The following is a 17779-nucleotide window of genomic DNA, read 5'->3' as shown; positions in this document are numbered from 1 at the left end:
CAACTGCCTGAAGATGATGTACTTTCTGGTGATGCATGGAAGAATTGGCATCTGACTGTTGTGGCAGTTGGCAACAGACAGTCTGGTGATTCCCGTATTTCCCTCAACAGGGGCAGTGCATCCAGCAGTCTGACAGTCCACACATGGGTGCTCTATGAAACAGTCAGGGCATGATGGGAGACCCTGATGCTTACACCTATGGGACATGACAGGCTGTTCAGATGTCATTGACACGTCTGAAATTAACAATTCATGACGACACTCAAGGAAAAAACCTACAAGAATTCCAACCCCAAGGCAGCAGCTGAACAGCTGCTGTTTGAGGTTGAGTTGTGAGGCATTCATTTGCTGCCTGCATGACCTTGAAAGAGTAAACAATTTTCAAAAATTATGAAAGTGGTAAGGGTTGTCTAGTTTGAGGGCTGCAGTGCGTTCCTCCGAATCTGGGGCCAATTGTACCATTACACCTCAGATTAAAGAATCTCCATGGGAAGTTGTGCAAGTTTGGTTTGTACAAGTGAAATTGCAACAGTGAATCAGTCCCAGCAAAAACATCACTCACAGGCAGTGAGCTAATCATGATGTCCATTTCGAGGTGGACACAGGGGATACTGTTTCCTTGTGTTACCTCCAAACATATGCTTGTCTTGGTTCCCCTTGACTTGGCCCTGTTATCCCGTACATAGGTCGCATATGGCTACAGTGATTCTTCTCCGGGATCAATTTACAGTCAATGCTACATACCTAAAATTTATTCTTTTATCAAACAATTAGATACTGTGAATCCCCACAGAAGCAAAATCTACATATCTAAAGGTTGTAGAGCTGATCACTCTGTTGCCAGTAGTCACTCAGCTGCCAATATTTTCAGTCTGGTTGTCCTCTCACTGTCTGGATCCTCGGTCACTGTTGAAGTTCAGGTTATCTTGGACACAATTCCCTACCAGGAGCTTGACAGTATCTGTGCCACCTTTGTGCCTCTACTCAAACTTGGCCTGGGTTGTGCCACAGATTGCTTGTGGTACTGATGAAACTTGAGGTGCAATGTGACCCCATGAAACCATTGCAAGTAATAATCTGACAGCAACAAACACATCTCCTTGAATGTGAGTGCAGCCAGATTTGAGAGTAGAGCTGACCTCTTTAGTAAGAAAAACGTTTCCAGGGAAGCCCAAGAAAAGAAGAGCAACCGTTGGAGAGTGTCATCTGATACCTGAAAAGCAGTGAAGTGTCATTTCAGCTGCTGCAAATACATGTCCCAGTCCTCTTTGGCATCGTTAAAATGGTGGAAACGCAGGTGGTGGGCTCTCCACCTGGAAAGTGACCACTTCCTGGATGGGTTGGGAACCCTGAACCTACAAAGAATCCGACATAAGATGGTTTTCCTGACTGAGCAGTTCAGTCTCTTGTTGAAACTGCTGTTGCAGTTGCTGCAGTAGGAGCAGCTGTTGCTGTTACTGTTTGCGTTCATGGGACACTGCTAACATTTTACCTCATCACCAGTTATTGTGACCGAAATCAACAAGACCGGGAATGAGTCAAGAACCTGCGAGACTTGCGGAGGGCATCAATGGCGAGCCGCCAGAGAGCAAACAAACAGGTAGACGACAACAAGAGAAAGACAATCAACAGAGAAGGCATGGCAGTATAACAAGTCCAACAATTAAACCAATATCAAAAACCTAAGACGTAGCAAATCCAGAACCAAACAACAGTGTGTAGTGAGACCAATACAACGGTACAGGAGTCAAGATTGACTGACTGAGTGGTGCTGCTGGCTTTAATGGATATTTGTGATTGGTGATAGGCCGGCAGGATGGGCATGTCTGTGTAACCAGCACTACAGCATTGGCAGCAGTGCTTGCAGATCAAAGTAGTGCCATGTACAGTAGCAGCCTCCATTGAGGTCTGTGCTATTCAGCGGGCTTTCAAACTTACCAGGCCGGGATACCAGACAGTAAATATCACAAAATCTTTTAGTTATCTCAGTGATGATGGCATTCTTTACAACATATAATTTCAAATTCTTAGGGAACACATCATATAATGCAGAAACATATTTAAGTCCTTCTTGTACTGTAAACAAGGTGCCACAGATATCTAAACAACTACATAGTGTATGTGCCAAATCATCATGTTTTCAGCCTCCTTGGGAATGTATACTATTTATGTGTCGGGCAGCCTTCTGTAAAGTAACAGGTCTCTGTGAAAACTTGTCGTGTGGCTCATTTTTCAGTTATTCTTTTATTTAGAGAAAGCAGGATATTCCTCTTTCATCTGACTCAAGTTTTTAGATCTGCCCAGTATGTTCTGTCTTTCATCAACAAAACTTATAAGTTTGTATTTACTCCATTATGTGGAGATGATTCTTCTAATTCTTCTGCTGATTGTGATAGTGCATCCACAACTATATTCAACTCTCATTTGATGTAAACTGTCTCTAAACTCTACTCATAAGATATAGTGACCATCATGCTGAATGTGTGTGCAATACTTTACAACTAATTGTAAGTAGAAGACTGAATGCCTTGTGATTACTGTATATTTTTGTAAGGTTACCTGCTAAATAAAAATGAAATTTCTTGAATGCCCAAACTGTGGCCAAAGCTTTAAGTTTGTTGGTGGATTATTGCTTTTTTCAAGCTATTATAGCTTTGCTTGCAAAACCTGTGATACAAAATTTCAGTTCTCTGCTAATAATTTGTATTTGAAACAAATAAACTCCCAAATAGATGTAAGATGCATCTGTCACCAGACCAAAATAAAGACTTAAATCCAGATGATATAACATCTTATCCTTAGTTGTTCCTACTTAATTGCATTGAAGGCTGATTGGCTATCTGCTTATCCATTACAAAATTGTATCATACCCTAACACTATTCAGGGCTTGTTTTGGAAAAAAGCCTTCAATGAAAGCTATGCAAGCCCATGAATGGTCTCGACTGGTTTTTACTACTTGGTGTAGGAAAATTTCTTACTGCAGCTTTCTTGTTTTGTCCTGGTACTATTAGTTCTAATGAAATGATGTGACCAAGAAATTTAATTACCCTTTGTACCAGATTTTGATTTTTGATGTTTAATGATTTTCTAGCCCCTCCTTCCCACTCATCCATATAAACATGTATACAATCAAAAAATTAAGATTCCAATAGTGGTCCATAGATGCAGTAAGCACACTTGCACTTAAATTCGACCCAAATGGTAGGACTCTAAGTTGATAACGTCTTCCAGCGATTGTAAATGTGGTATGTCTTTGTGGTGATTATGTCAAGGGAATTTCTCACTATGAAAACATCAGCCAAACTTGATAGATAATGCTGCTCTGTGTAGATATTATTCCAAATTTTCCAGACATGTTGTGACTTGCTACTAAAACTTCATTACTGGCTCCTGCATGCAACACTACAGGAACTTTTCCTCCTGGTTTTCATACCACTACAGGAAGATTACAATATGGCCTCTGAATTTTCTATTATATGCCACTCTGGCATCTGTCTGATTTCTCTGTTTGCTTCTGACCTTTTTTTGCCTGTTGGATAAGTGGTAAGTTAAAGATTTGTTGAGCTTTGATTCAAGATAGCACTGATGTTCTTTAATAATATCTTATTGGTCACCAAAAACATGTAAATAGTTACACAGAGCATCTTTCAGTTCTTGTTTGTGCATGACTTTTGAATAATCTTTTATGTTTGCTTTATCTGCAGTTGATTCCAATATTTTTAGTTCTGTTCATTCCATATTATATTCATCTTTTAAAGGCATACTTTTTGTATCTATTACTTGAATTTTTTCTTGATTGCAGAACCTTCCATGTGTGGCATTGGATTGTAACAAAGTCAACTTAGTTACACCTTCCTCAACATACATCCAAAATTTTCTGTCTGAGAAGATAACATATGCATCATTCTCGTGTAAAAATCAAATTTTCTGCCTTAGAAGTAAATATATGCATTACTGTCATGCAATCTCCAAAATGTAGTCAAATAACAGATCTCCAACAACCAAGTAGAAATGCTTTACTCTAACTCTGTCTGGACTTGCAACTTAACTAGCTTCATCCTTTGTCCAATGGCTCAGATTAATTTTACACCACTCATCACAGTTTTGTAGGGAGCACATTGTGCTCATGTGGGAGCGATCTAGATGCTTGTAAATTAATAAACTGGGAGCCAAAACCACGGGAATTCTTTTTATTCCATGATTACCGGTTTCAGTGAAACTAAAGCCACCATCATCGGATCTAGGGAGGACAGATGATGACGGCTTTAGTTTTGCCGAAACCGGTAATCGTGGAATAAAAAGAATTCCTGCATCTTGGCTACCAGTTTATTGTTTTACTTATCACAGTGTTAATATTTCCTCCTGTTTTTCACATTCTGTTTGCCTCTTGTCTTGTGTGGTCCATTATCTCTGACACGTACTTGAGCGACCATTTCCATGTGCTATCCATTTGCTGACTACTATCCCACCTTCGTAGAAACCCAGTTGGCAGCGTTCTAAGACTGACTGGAGGCTTTACTCTTCTCTGGTGTCCTTCAGCAAACAACACTTCACCAGTTGTAATGACCATGTAGAATATCATACAAAATTTGTTCTTACCACCACAGAACATTCCATTCCCAGCACTTCACCTGTACCGCACCGTATCCTGATCTCTCACCGGATTGCGGTGTGCTGCTGCGCAGATGTGCTCTTCATGTTTTTGGTTGTATTGAGAAGTACAATACGTAGCTAAAATGAGCCACTGACCAGTCCTATTTCAAGAATTCCGTCCAACCGTGACCATCCCCCACACCTGTCTAACCATCACCACTTCTCAGTGAACTCAAAGCATTGTAGAACAGAGAAAGTAAAGTACCACACATTTTAAAAAGTCCCAAATTAGAAGTATGGTGAAATATGTATGTTGGATGCATTTTATTGTGTGTGTTTGCACAATAGATTATAATTATGTATCCTGGAAAGACTATGATGGCAGCTGATGGAATATTTTCATCTGTGTGTGCAGTACATTTATCATAATGCAGAGTTTGAGAAGCCATTCTTCAGCACCTATGTGAAGACATCGATGTTCACACTTTACTTGTTGGGATTGTGCATTTGGCCTCCTTGGCGGAATCAGTGCAGTAAACCAGCTACATACATGGTGAGTATTCTTGCTGCTTTACTTCCTAATGTTGTTAATGTATCTCATCTTAGTATACTTATAAGGTTGTACTTGTGTATGTTGTCTTTAACAGCCTTATAAAATGCTTTGTTATTTATAGATAATGGTCTTAAAGCAGTACCAATTATTGCACTCCAGTGATGTTTAATGACTAGGTGCTTTGACGTTGGGAAGACATTGTTAACAAACATTATTTACATTTTCAGCAACTGGTAATACTTGTCAACTTCATAAAAGTTAATTGTCTAGCTACTGTATGGCTATCTGGTGTGCTATAGTTGAATGAACGTAACATTCAGGTTTTGTTCTTTCTCAGTGAACCCATTACACCACCTGTTCCTTATTGTCCAGTTGTGTGTTGCTTTACATGTGAACTTTCGGAGTAGCTCTGAAAATATGCTTATTACAGTTTTTTGGAATCCTGAATTTTCTATCAAAACCATAAATAAATGCTTTCCCCTCAGGCTTGGTCCGTTGGACAGTTCCATTGATGGTCACTTAGATGTTCACTAGAACACCAATTACAGTTATTCACTTTACTTCCTCCAGACTTTCTTTTCCCTCATTCATTGTGGGTCAGTTGTGTTCAGTTCCTATTTTGGAGTTTGTACTCCATTATTTCAAATTTTACAGTAATATGCTGTGGGGAAGTGACATGTATTCCACCCACTGTGCAGTTGTACCTTAAGCATTGCCACCCCCTCCCCCCATTCCTGATGTGACAGGTGTTGAAGTTCTACATGTAGACGTTGTTACTACTCAGCAAGTGCTGCAAGTGGAGGCCAAAACAGGAGCTATCTTTTCGCCTTCTTCCCACCACCCCTGGGTGCATTTACAATTATCATCCAGTGGATCTGTAATGGTTATTTTCACGACGTACTAGAACTTGGACAGCTATCATATTATCCAGCAGTAGGTATTGCCCTTCTGGAAATTTGATATCTTAACCGTATGTAACAACTTTGGTAATTTTAAAAATAGTTTTCCCCTGAAAGAGCTTCAGATGGTGTCTGTACATTCATACTTGCAGACATTTTTAGTAAGCACCATATAACACAGCATTACAGGTTTGACTGTTCATGTATATACAGCTATGGATTTTACTCTCTGTTATGTTTAGATGGTAATGTCCATACTGAACCTACTGTTATTGCAGAACTCTTTGCCACACACTTTGCCCGAATGTTTGTGTCTGACAACTATCCATATTCCTTCCGTTCACAGAAAAGATGGGTGGAGGAAATCGGACCCTACAGAGTATGCAACCAAATGCTATAATTTCTGGGTGTATATTTATGACACCACCTTCATGCACTTGTTAAGTCTTTAGTCTGAATAATGGTTTGATGTAGCTTTCCACAATACAGTAGGCTTATCTCATTTCAAGCTGTGTTTTAATTAATTTTAGGTGGGCCGATCCCGGCGGTACTGCAATGCCGGGCCAACCCGCGACAGAGGTGGAGCAAGCCCCTAGCACTCCGTCATGAGCCAAAAATGAGTTTAATATTCTGGTCCTGCGATGCAGGACTTATCAGATAAACCTAACCTAACCTAACCTACCAATTATTGCACTCCAGTGATGTTTAATGACTAGGTGCTTTGACGTTGGGAAGACATTGTTAACAAACATTATTTACATTTTCAGCAACTGGTAATACTTGTCAACTTCATAAAAGTTAATTGTCTAGCTACTGCATGGCTATCTGGTGTGCTATAGTTGAATGAACGTAACATTCAGGTTTTGTTCTTTCTCAGTGAACCCATTACACCATCTGTTCCTTATTGTCCAGTTGTGTGTTGCTTTACATGGGAACTTTCGGAGTGCCCGAATGTTTGTGTCTGACAACTATCCATATTCCTTCCGTCCACAGAAAAGATGGGTGGAGGAAATCGGACCCTACAGAGTATGCAACCAAATGCTATAATTTCTGGGTGTATATTTATGACACCACCTTCATGCACTTGTTAAGTCTTTAGTCTGAATAATGGTTTGATGTAGCTTTCCACAATACAGTAGGCTGTGTGTCCTCAGGAAATAAAATAGTAATTTATCCTTGCTTTCAGCATTTACAGTAAAAATATAACATTTGTTAGCTAATGTTACAAGGCTAGATCAGTCAGTCATTCAGGCTGTTGCCCATGCAACTACTGAATAGACTGCTTGCCCTTCTTTCTTCAGGGAACTCTTCATATATACTACTAAAATGTGGTTGCACTTATGGTATGGATGTGACCATAGATTAGGCACACAAACCATTCCACTATAGTAATGTCGACAGTTTGACGGGGAGGTGGAATCACATTCTTGCAGTCTTAATTGTATCTGGTGTAAAAGCAAGCTCCCAACTGGGTAGAGGTTAAGTGTGATTGTTTCGGTAAAACTCCTGGGCAGCTAAGACCCATCTGTATCACAAATGTTTGTAAGTTGCTTTTATGAATGGTTAACTGGCAGTTGTGTTTCTCTGTTGAGATGAGGAGTCTTTTGTTGATCTCTACTGTGGATTTTGTTAGAGCCAACCCACAAATGAGGACTGAACTGCATAGGGTCTGTTACAAGGATGGCTTCTACCTGTTGTCTATACTCCATGATTTCTTCTTTGATTTTAAAAAAGACTGTGATACCTTGTGGTATATTGACCTATGTTGTTGTTGTGGTCTTCAGTCCAGAGACTGGTTTGATGCTGCTCTCCATGCTACTCTATCCTGTGCAAGCTTCTTCATCTCCCTGTACCTACTGCAACCTACATCCCTCTGGATCTGTTTAGTGTATTCATCTCTTGGTCTCCCTTGACCATAACCATATCAAACTGCACGAGTCGGTATTGAGAAAGCGCTTCCCAAATTTTTTTCCAGATTTTTCTTCCTTCCTTGTTGTTTCATGTTTAGGTTGGCACATCTTATAGTGTTCAGGAGTATGGATTTCTAAGCGTGCGTTTATGCTGCGACCTCGTGGCTTGCTGCTCACTGGGTTGGCACAGCGATGATGAGTTAAATGCCCTGTGTCTTACTGGTCCCTTTATCCTGCACCATTGCTGCTTGCCACACTGCTCGCTACAATCCTTGCCAGGCAGTGATATTGAGCTGATTAGTGTTTTGCATTGCGGCCATTACTGTATGTCCTGAATCTTGACCTGTGATTGGCTACTTCAAGGTCACTCCAGCAGTGCGTGTACTTTGGTAGCACTCTGTTCAATATGTGAACAGCTGTAGGGTAATTACTCCCAGCAGTAGTAGGTTTAGAATCTATCAGGCATTCGGAACTGTGGTGACCTTCCTTGTCACTATGACCAATATTCTCACCTACAATTACTTCTCCTTGAAGGTGTCACCTACAAACAAATCCACAGTATGGCAATGGGCACCTGCATGGCACCATCCAATTCCAACCTATTCATGGAACATTTAGAGAAACCCTTCCTAATCACCTAGAATCTCAAACCCCTCACATGCTTGAGATTCATTGATAACAACTTCATATTCTGGCTCAAGGGTGAGGACACCCTATCCACATTCCTCCAGAACCTCAACACCTTCTCCCCCTTTTGCTTCACATGGTCCTCCTCAATCCAGTGAGCCATTTTCCGTGATGTGACCTCCAACTCAAAGATGGCTACATTAGTAGTACTTCCTTCCATATCAAACCCACCAGCAATACCTCCACTCTGGCAGCTGCTGTCCATTCCATATCAAGAAGTCCTTTCCGTACAGCCTAGTCACCTGTAGCTGTCACATCAACAGTGTTGAGCAGTCCCTCTCAAAATACTGTTAATTACCCAACTTTGTACAGAAACAAGTTTGCATGCTTTATCTCTCCAGTCACCCACCATCTCGTAAGACCCACCACCTGAACCACAGAGGAACATTCCCTTCATGACACAGTACCACCCAGAACTGGAGCAACTGAATCACATTCTCTGTCAGGGTTTTGACTAACTCACTTCATGCCCTGAAATGAGAAATGTGGTACTTACCGTATTTACGCAAATCTAAGCTGCACTTTTTTCTGGTTTTTGTAATCCAAAAAACCACCTGCGACTTATAATTGAGTGCAAAGTAAGCAGAAGTCCTGAAAAATGTTGGTAGGTGGCGCCATAAGTAACTTCTGCTATTGAATATACTGATTGTAGCACTACACAGGCATGCTTTGCAGGCACAAAGATAAATAATGGCGCCAAAACCTCTGTGTCAGAAAAAAATTAAAAGAAAAGGTAGAAGAATGTAAACATTATGCCATGTATTCTTTAGTGTTTGCTGCTATCTCATTTAAATCCTGTCTGCCTAGTAAACTACGGAACTAGAGTGAGACAACAGCAAACGTGGAAGAATATACATATCATGTCATGTTTATATTCAGATATTATTCTTACACTGAATAGTGATACAGTCAAAAATGAAGCATGGCAACTAACTAGATTTTTAAATCTAAGATGACTCTAATTTCTGTGCAGAATGTAATGTACTAAAGAGGCATCTGCAAAGATTTTGAAACGGAGAAAAAGTTTCGCTGAACCCTCGTTCAGAACTTCTATCATACGCAGTCTATTATTTGGTTCTTGTTGATTATTATCAAAGAAAGCAGCAGTGTAAGTAACAACAAATAGCAGTATCTTGCCATTGTTTCGCTTATGAGACAATTCCACTTTTTTTTTTTTTTTTTAAATTGTAAGTGGCGGTAGCGTGCACAGAAGCAAGCCATGCCACGAGCGGCGACAGGTTGTAAACACTCATTATCAGAATACAACAAATAATGCATGATGCAGTACAATAATGCATTTTCAGCTTAGAGTGACGTTAACACCTATAACAAAGAGAACGACACTTGTCAGATCAAAGCAAAATAAGCAATCGATTCAAACCAGACGAAGCAAGTGAAAAAGGAAGGGTACCGCTATAAATATGGAGTGCCTGACATATAGCAATGGCTACTTGGTAAAGCTTAACTGTTAAGCTTACGACTCTAACCAAACTACTGTAGCTGTATCTTCATCCATTCAACCTCAATTGTGGCTCATCTTACAATGGACCAACTTTGTTTCGGTGTGGAGGGGCGGTCTAAATCTTTTCTCTCCCCTTGAATTTCAAGTCTCAAATTTCAGGTGTGGCTTAGATTTGTGAATTTTTTTTTTCCTTTGATTTCAAGTCTCATATTTCAGGTGCGGCTTAGATTCGAGTAAATACAGTACTATCTTCCCACAGTGCTACTCCACTGACCCTACGCAATATCCTTGCCCATCCGTACTCAAACGCTAGTCCCAAACTGATGCCTCATGGATCATATCCTTGTAAGAGATGTGGTTGCAGAACCTGTACCATATAACCTCCCACCACAATATACTCCAGTCTGGTCACAAGCATCACCTGTCCCATCAGAGGCAGGGCTACCTGTGAAACCAGTCATGTGATCTACAAGCTAAGCTGCATCCACTGTGCTGCATTCTACATGGACATCACAACCAACATGCTGTCTGTCCACATGAATGGCCACCAACAAACTGTGGTCAAGAAGAAGTTGGATCACCCAGTTGCTGAGCATGCTGCCCAACACAATGTTATCCATTTCAGTAACTGCTTCACAGCCTGTGCCATGTGGGTCCTTACTAGCAACACCAGCTTTTCTGAATTGCTTAGGTGGGAACTCTCCCAGAAATATGTCCTATGTTCCTGTAACCTTCCTCATCTCAGCCTCCATTACTCATTGTCCTTCAATCACCTATTCCCTTACTTGCTCTCATTCCACACTTGTAAATTTTAGTTACTGTAATTTACATTTAATCTTCCTGTGTGCCACATTGATTTGTCCTACAGTGTTTCCTTTCTTGATATCTTTCAAGGCAGCTGTGTAAAATGAGCTGCTTCCTTGACCACTGTGACAACAGTTATCAAGAGTACATAATATTATTTTGAGAGAAGGGGGAATTTCCTTTAAAGAATTGTATAAGATAGAGTAGTTGGTCAGTGTTTATGTTGATGAAATGAAAATAGAACACTGCTGATTGACAGTGGAGGTGGAGAAAGGAAGCAAAAACTATTTCTAAGACTTGGAACTGTTAATGTCTTCCTCAGCAAGGAAAGAGGAATGAGATAGATTTGGGAAGGAGGGAGAGTCTCCTTCCAAGTCAGTTTTCCTGAATCTATCCATCTTTCTTCCGCAACGAATAACAGTCCCGAAAGCTGATGATAATTATTTCCCATTCAAATGTGTATACTGTATACAGTATTACAGTATTATTCTGAAGATGTCATAGGACACATAGTAAATGATGATGTTGTTTAGATACTCGCAGTATGGATCAGAGTATGAGATGAGCTCCACTTCTGCATTTTGCTTTCAGAAGCAATGAGATGGAGACCTTGTTGCGTAAAGGATTTGTTCAGCTGTGGCATTCAAATGTCATTAGGAATTTTTATCTATTTCCTTTGTGAAATTTCAACCAGTCTTTACCTGTACTTTGTGCTCATTGAAATCAGGATCTTCACACAACCAGTGATTATACTTTTTATTTAAAGGTAGTAGTGTATTATTAGAAGACTAATTAGCTTAAATTATAAATGATTACATAAAAACACATTTTAGTTGTATTACTCATGAAAATTGTGCTGCAGCAGGAATGATTCGGGCCTGTTAGAAATCTTGTGCTTTATAAGAAATACGCGATAGTACACACATCAACTTGTACAATTATTTCTAAGTTGCCCAACCAGTGATGTATTTGTGTTACAGTGCATGGAGTATAATGAATTACATATATTTTTGTGTTTTTGTGAAATTCTGTATGTTTTTTCTTCCTTTCAGTATATTGATCCCAATGTGGAAGATGAAAATTTCTACTCGGAAGCAAATACAAGTTTGGTAAGATTCAACATGTTCCTTTGTTTAAATTTATGTATTATTAATACAAAAATATTTTTATGATAAAATTGGTATAATGCATCATTATAGTAAGTTCTATTAATTGGTAGTTTGAAACTTCCTGGCAGATTAAAACTGTGTGCCCGACCGAGACTCGAACTCGGGACCTTTGCCTTTCGCGGGCAAGTGCTCTACCAACTGAGCTACCGAAGCACGACTCACGTCCGGTACTCACAGCTTTTACTTCTGCCAGTATCCGTCTCCTACCTTCCAAACTTTACAGAAGCTCTTCTGCGAACCTTGCAGAACTAGCACTCCTGAAAGAAAGGATACTGCGGAGACATGGCTTAGCCACAGCCTGGGGGATGTTTCCAGAATGAGATTTTCACTCTGCAGCGGAGTGTGCGCTGATGGGAAACTTCCTGGCAGATTAAAACTGTGTGCCCGACCGAGACTCGAACTCGGGACCTTTGCCTTTCGCGGGCAAGTGCTCTACCAACTGAGCTACTGAAGCACGACTCACGTCCGGTACTCACAGCTTTACTTCTGCCAGTATCCGTCTCCTACCTTCCAAACTTTACAGAAGCTCTTCTGCGAACCTTGCAGAACTAGCACTCCTGAAAGAAAGGATACTGCGGAGACATGGCTTAGCCACAGCCTGGGGGATGTTTCCAGAATGAGATTTTCACTCTGCAGCGGAGTGTTCCCGAGTTCGAGTCTCGGTCGGGCACACAGTTTTAATCTGCCAGGAAGTTTCACATCAGCGCACACTCCGCTGCAGAGTGAAAATCTCATTCTGGAAACATCCCCCAGGCTGTGGCTAAGCCATGTCTCCGCAGTATCCTTTCTTTCAGGAGTGCTAGTTCTGCAAGGTTCGCAGAAGAGCTTCTGTAAAGTTTGGAAGGTAGGAGACGGATACTGGCAGAAGTAAAAGCTGTGAGTACCGGACGTGAGTCGTGCTTCGGTAGCTCAGTTGGTAGAGCACTTGCCCGCGAAAGGCAAAGGTCCCGAGTTCGAGTCTCGGTCGGGCACACAGTTTTAATCTGCCAGGAAGTTTCACATCAGCGCACACTCCGCTGCAGAGTGAAAATCTCATTCTGGAAACATCCCCCAGGCTGTGGCTAAGCCATGTCTCCGCAGTATCCTTTCTTTCAGGAGTGCTAGTTCTGCAAGGTTCGCAGAAGAGCTTCTGTAAAGTTTGGAAGGTAGGAGACGGATACTGGCAGAAGTAAAAGCTGTGAGTACCGGACGTGAGTCGTGCTTCGGTAGCTCAGTTGGTAGAGCACTTGCCCGCGAAAGGCAAAGGTCCCGAGTTCGAGTCTCGGTCGGGCACACAGTTTTAATCTGCCAGGAAGTTTCACATCAGCGCACACTCCGCTGCAGAGTGAAAATCTCATTCTGGAAACATCCCCCAGGCTGTGGCTAAGCCATGTCTCCGCAGTATCCTTTCTTTCAGGAGTGCTAGTTCTGCAAGGTTCGCAGAAGAGCTTCTGTAAAGTTTGGAAGGTAGGAGACGGATACTGGCAGAAGTAAAAGCTGTGAGTACCGGACGTGAGTCGTGCTTCGGTAGCTCAGTTGGTAGAGCACTTGCCCGCGAAAGGCAAAGGTCCCGAGTTCGAGTCTCGGTCGGGCACACAGTTTTAATCTGCCAGGAAGTTTCACATCAGCGCACACTCCGCTGCAGAGTGAAAATCTCATTCTGGAATTGGTAGTTTTTCAGATATTTAATTTTATTTAAGTAGTGGTATTTGAAGTTCAGTACTGACTGGCATTAATGACTAGTAAGAGCATTTCTTTGTAGATAGTTAAACGTACAATAAGTGTATATACCCTGTTGCCTGCATTATGTAACCATGCTTAACTTGGTGAAGAAGAAATTTTCTACAAACTAACTTCAGTTGAATGATTTGGAGATTACTTTTTACCTAACACTTGTGCCTAAGGTAGTTAATGCTGTACACTGTAGAAAGAAAACTGGGAGAGAACCATTTGCAGTTCAGTGCCTCAAGAAATTGTTTTTTGTTGATTTCATCATGCATTAAAGCAAAATGAACTCAGAAATTGTGGAGAAAGGGGTAATCAGAATCATTTATTATTTTGTTGTTGTTGTTGGGATGTTTAAGGGGGACTAAACAGCTAAGGTCATCAGTCCCCCATTTATTATTTTCCTGAAGCATTAAATGATGACTAGAGACATGGTGTGCAACAGCCTAAGGTGACTTACATAGGCTACTGATATTAAAGAAAAGAGCTGTGAGAGTCATTTGCAGGGCTGGACTTAGTCATGCTAAAGTGAATTAAAATACTGTTTTTACAGTGATTACTATGTATGTGATAGAATACTCTTGCTGGTCAGAATATTGTAGCAAATCACAATCCAGTCCAAACCAGAATAACACAAAAATCAGAGAAATACCACTTTGCCAAAAGGGCTGGTATGCAAGAATCATGTTAGCAAATACATTGCCCAGTGCATTTTTATTCCTTCAGCACTGAAGCATAAAATGTTATTTTACCTCACTTGTGAATAGAACTTGCAAAATTTTAATTATTTTTATTTTTTCCTTTTCTCTTTTTTCTTTTGTAGTTTGTGAAGGTGGCAGTATACAGCCAAAACTACTCGTGATTTTTTTTTTTAAAAAAAACATGTTACTGTGATTCTGTCTAGAAGAAATAAAAAGAATTATACAGTGTGTGTTGTCACTTTTGTCCCTGGACAGAATGTTGTTCTTTCCAGTTTAAATTCAGTTAGTTTGTTAAGTGATCTGTGATTGTGAACAGGTTTTTGGAATATGCACAATTTTGGCATGATGCCATAGCATGCCCAAGGAGTTCAGTGAGGAGCAATATTTCATGTGGAAGTCTGGAGAGAAGAATCAGTGGAAGATGTAAATGGTGTATCCAGTTTGAAGCATGTAAGAGTTAGTGTGTAAGTGATTAGTTTTCATTTCAAATTTGGAGTAGTTATGCAGAGTGAAAGTTGTGCAGTTTGGTCAAATTACTCCTTTGCTGCAGGGGTGACTATTTCTCTATGGGCAAAGTATACTGCTGCTGCTTTTTGGAGGTTACTGTGGGTGAGGTACTTTTACATAGTACTGATTTTGCTTCTCTTGGAACAGGCCACTAACAATTACAGAAATATTTTAGTGCTATTGGTCTTTGTTAAATCATGAAGATGATGAATAACAATGGAAATGTTGAAACTTCCTGACAGATTAAAACTATGTGCCAGACCAAGACTCAGACAGAACATTTCATTTTGTGTGCAATATTCTTGCATATTAAGCTATTTAGGTAAAAGTCACAGACCAACCTCACAGCTTCAGTTCTTCCAGAATCTCTCTCTTACGTTGCGGGACTAGCACTCCTGGAAAAGAAGACACCATGGAGAACGGCTTACCCACAGCATAAGACAGGCTGTTCCAATACTATCATCTGGAGCATGGGCACTGTGGGCATGCATAGGCAGTAAAGGCTACACACCAGGTGGCCCTGCTGCACTGTGTTCATGTCTCATTCTGTGTGTGTGTGAGCCATTTGCCCACCCCTGCCGACAGATACTTGGTAGAGGCTTACCGTCGTGTATCCTTAGGCCCAGCTCTCTGTCTGTGCACTGTGCCCACCCCTACCCACCTCTGCTTGCAGACAGACACTCAAGCTGGAACAGCAGCAAGACAATTGCGTGTGTCTCTGGTTTGAGTCCCAGTCAAGCACAGAGTTTTAATCCGCTGTAGAGTGAATGCTTCAGCCAGGAAAGGAAGTGTGTTTATGTACTTGGAATGGAAATAGAAATGCCCTGTGGCTAGGGCCCCCTTTTGGGGAGACCTGGGAATTAAAACTGGTTAATAATGCCATGTTTTCCTGTTTGTTTCCTGTGACTGTCACAAGCAGGCTTTTTAATGTATGGAAATAATACAAATCAGGTGGAGTGTGTGAAACTTTAATTCTTTCTAAAGGTGAAGCGAACTTTTCACTGTTAGAGTAAGTGTTTGCAGAGTATTTAGTACTATTTGTGCAAAACCTTTTAACCCTTGGCCTATGTTTCCAAGCACTGGGGCCCAACTGTGATGCATCTGGTATGAACTGCAGTCTGCTGGGGATGGGTGGTGGGGGTAAGGAGGTTGCCTATGGAGGGGAGGGGCAGAATAGCAGTGTGAAGGGTGAGGGAAGATGCTGTGCTGTCTGTGGGATACGTGCATGTGTAGTGGTGGTTTGGGAGTGGGTAAGGGGGTAGGTAGGTGGAGGATAGGGACTAGCAAAGATTGAGGCCAGAGGCATTAGGGGTACGAAGGATATGTTGTAGTGAGAGTGCAATTCAGAAAAGCTGGTGTTGGTAGAAAGAATCTGGTTGGCTGTGTATCAGTCATTGGTGAAGCACATCATGTTGGGCAACTTATTGAGTTATTCGCTGAAGACCTTGCTGTCGTGCACCCAAAACCCCTCTACTACTACTACTATTGAGTTATTATTGAACTGTATAAAGGAGAGGTTGACTCGCAGACAGGCACAATGAAGAAGACTGCTGAAAAAGATAAGCTTTTGCACAAAGTCCTTCTTCCAAAATATAAAAAACACACACACAATAACACAAGCACAACTCACAGACACATGGAAACTGTCTCCAGACATTGGGACCAGACTGCAACTACATCTGACCTGACTGGCAATCTGCTGGAGTGTGTGTTTGGAGTAAGGAGGGGGCATAGGATAGAAAGGAGGAGAGATAGCAGGGTAGGAGGGGAGATTCTGGGCTGCCTGTGGGTGCTTGCAGGGAGTGGGACAGGTCTTACGACTACTCCAGTCCTGTCACAGGCATCTCCTACCCCGTGAAAGGCAGGGCTGCCTGTGAAAGCAGCTGTGTGATCTAAAACGAAGCTGCAACCACTGTGCCACTTTTTAATGTGGGTGTAGGAACCAGCTAGCTGTCTGTCCACACGAATAGCCGATGTCAATTTGTGGCCAAGAGAGAGATGGACCACTCAGATGCTGAAAATGATGTTCAACATGATTTACTTTAATGACTGCTCCACAGCCTGCACCATTTGGATTCTTCCTAACACCACTTTTTTTGAATTGGGAAGTCTCCCTACAACATACTGTTTTTTCCCGTATCCCCCCGTGACCTCAACCTCTGCTAGCCTCTGTCGTCCACTTACCTACCCTCTGCCCTCTGCCCTCTGCCCTCTGCCCTCTGCCCTCTGCCCTCTGCCCTCTGCCCTCTGCCCTCTGCCCTCTGCCCTCTGCCCTCTGCCCTCTGCCCTCTGCCCTCTGCCCTCTGCCCTCTGCCCTCTGCCCTCTGCCCTCTGCCCTCTGCCCTCTGCCCTCTGCCCTCTGCCCTCTGCCCTCTGCCCTCTGCCCTCTGCCCTCTGCCCTCTGCCCTCTGCCCTCTGCCCTCTGCCCTCTGCCCTCTGCCCTCTGCCCTCTGCCCTCTGCCCTCTGCCCTCTGCCCTCTGCCCTCTCCCCTCTGCCCTCTCCCCTCTGCCCTCTGCCCTCTGCCCTCTGCCCTCTGCCCTCTCCCCTCTCCCCTCTCCCGTCTCCCCCTCCCTCTCCTCACCAGGGCAGCCAATACTGCACATAGAAGCCCTATCCTGTCACATGTCCCTGCACACTCCCATGAGTAGCACAGCATCTTCCCCCACCTCTATCCTGCTATCCCTCCCCCTCCCCACTCCTGCTTCCTCCTTCCTCCTTACCCTCATCACCCACCCTGTCAGATTGCTGCTCATATCAGATGCAGTCACTGTTGTGCCCCAGCACCCCC

General features: G+C 42.2%; 1 protein-coding gene and 1 non-coding gene across 3 annotated transcripts in view; one reads left to right on the top strand and one right to left on the bottom strand.

Annotated features, from left to right (window-relative positions):
* LOC126272249 (solute carrier family 35 member F5) overlaps positions 1-17779 on the top strand; it is a 142927-nt gene that overhangs the window by 51419 nt on the left and 73729 nt on the right. For both annotated transcript variants that reach the window (XM_049974961.1, XM_049974962.1), the window contains 2 exons: positions 5010-5147; positions 11962-12018. In XM_049974961.1, the coding sequence (XP_049830918.1) occupies positions 5010-5147; positions 11962-12018 (195 nt within the window). The remainder of the gene's footprint in view (positions 1-5009; positions 5148-11961; positions 12019-17779) is intronic.
* Positions 6572-6769, bottom strand: LOC126274918 (U2 spliceosomal RNA). The gene has a single exon (XR_007550467.1). It is a non-coding gene; the product is annotated as a U2 spliceosomal RNA (small nuclear RNA).

This window comes from Schistocerca gregaria, chromosome 5 (genome assembly GCF_023897955.1).
Source record: "Schistocerca gregaria isolate iqSchGreg1 chromosome 5, iqSchGreg1.2, whole genome shotgun sequence".
NCBI classification, from domain to species: domain Eukaryota; kingdom Metazoa; phylum Arthropoda; class Insecta; order Orthoptera; family Acrididae; genus Schistocerca; species Schistocerca gregaria.
The sequence above is the reverse complement of the archived record's forward strand: the minus strand, read 5'-3'. Positions and strand labels throughout refer to the sequence as shown.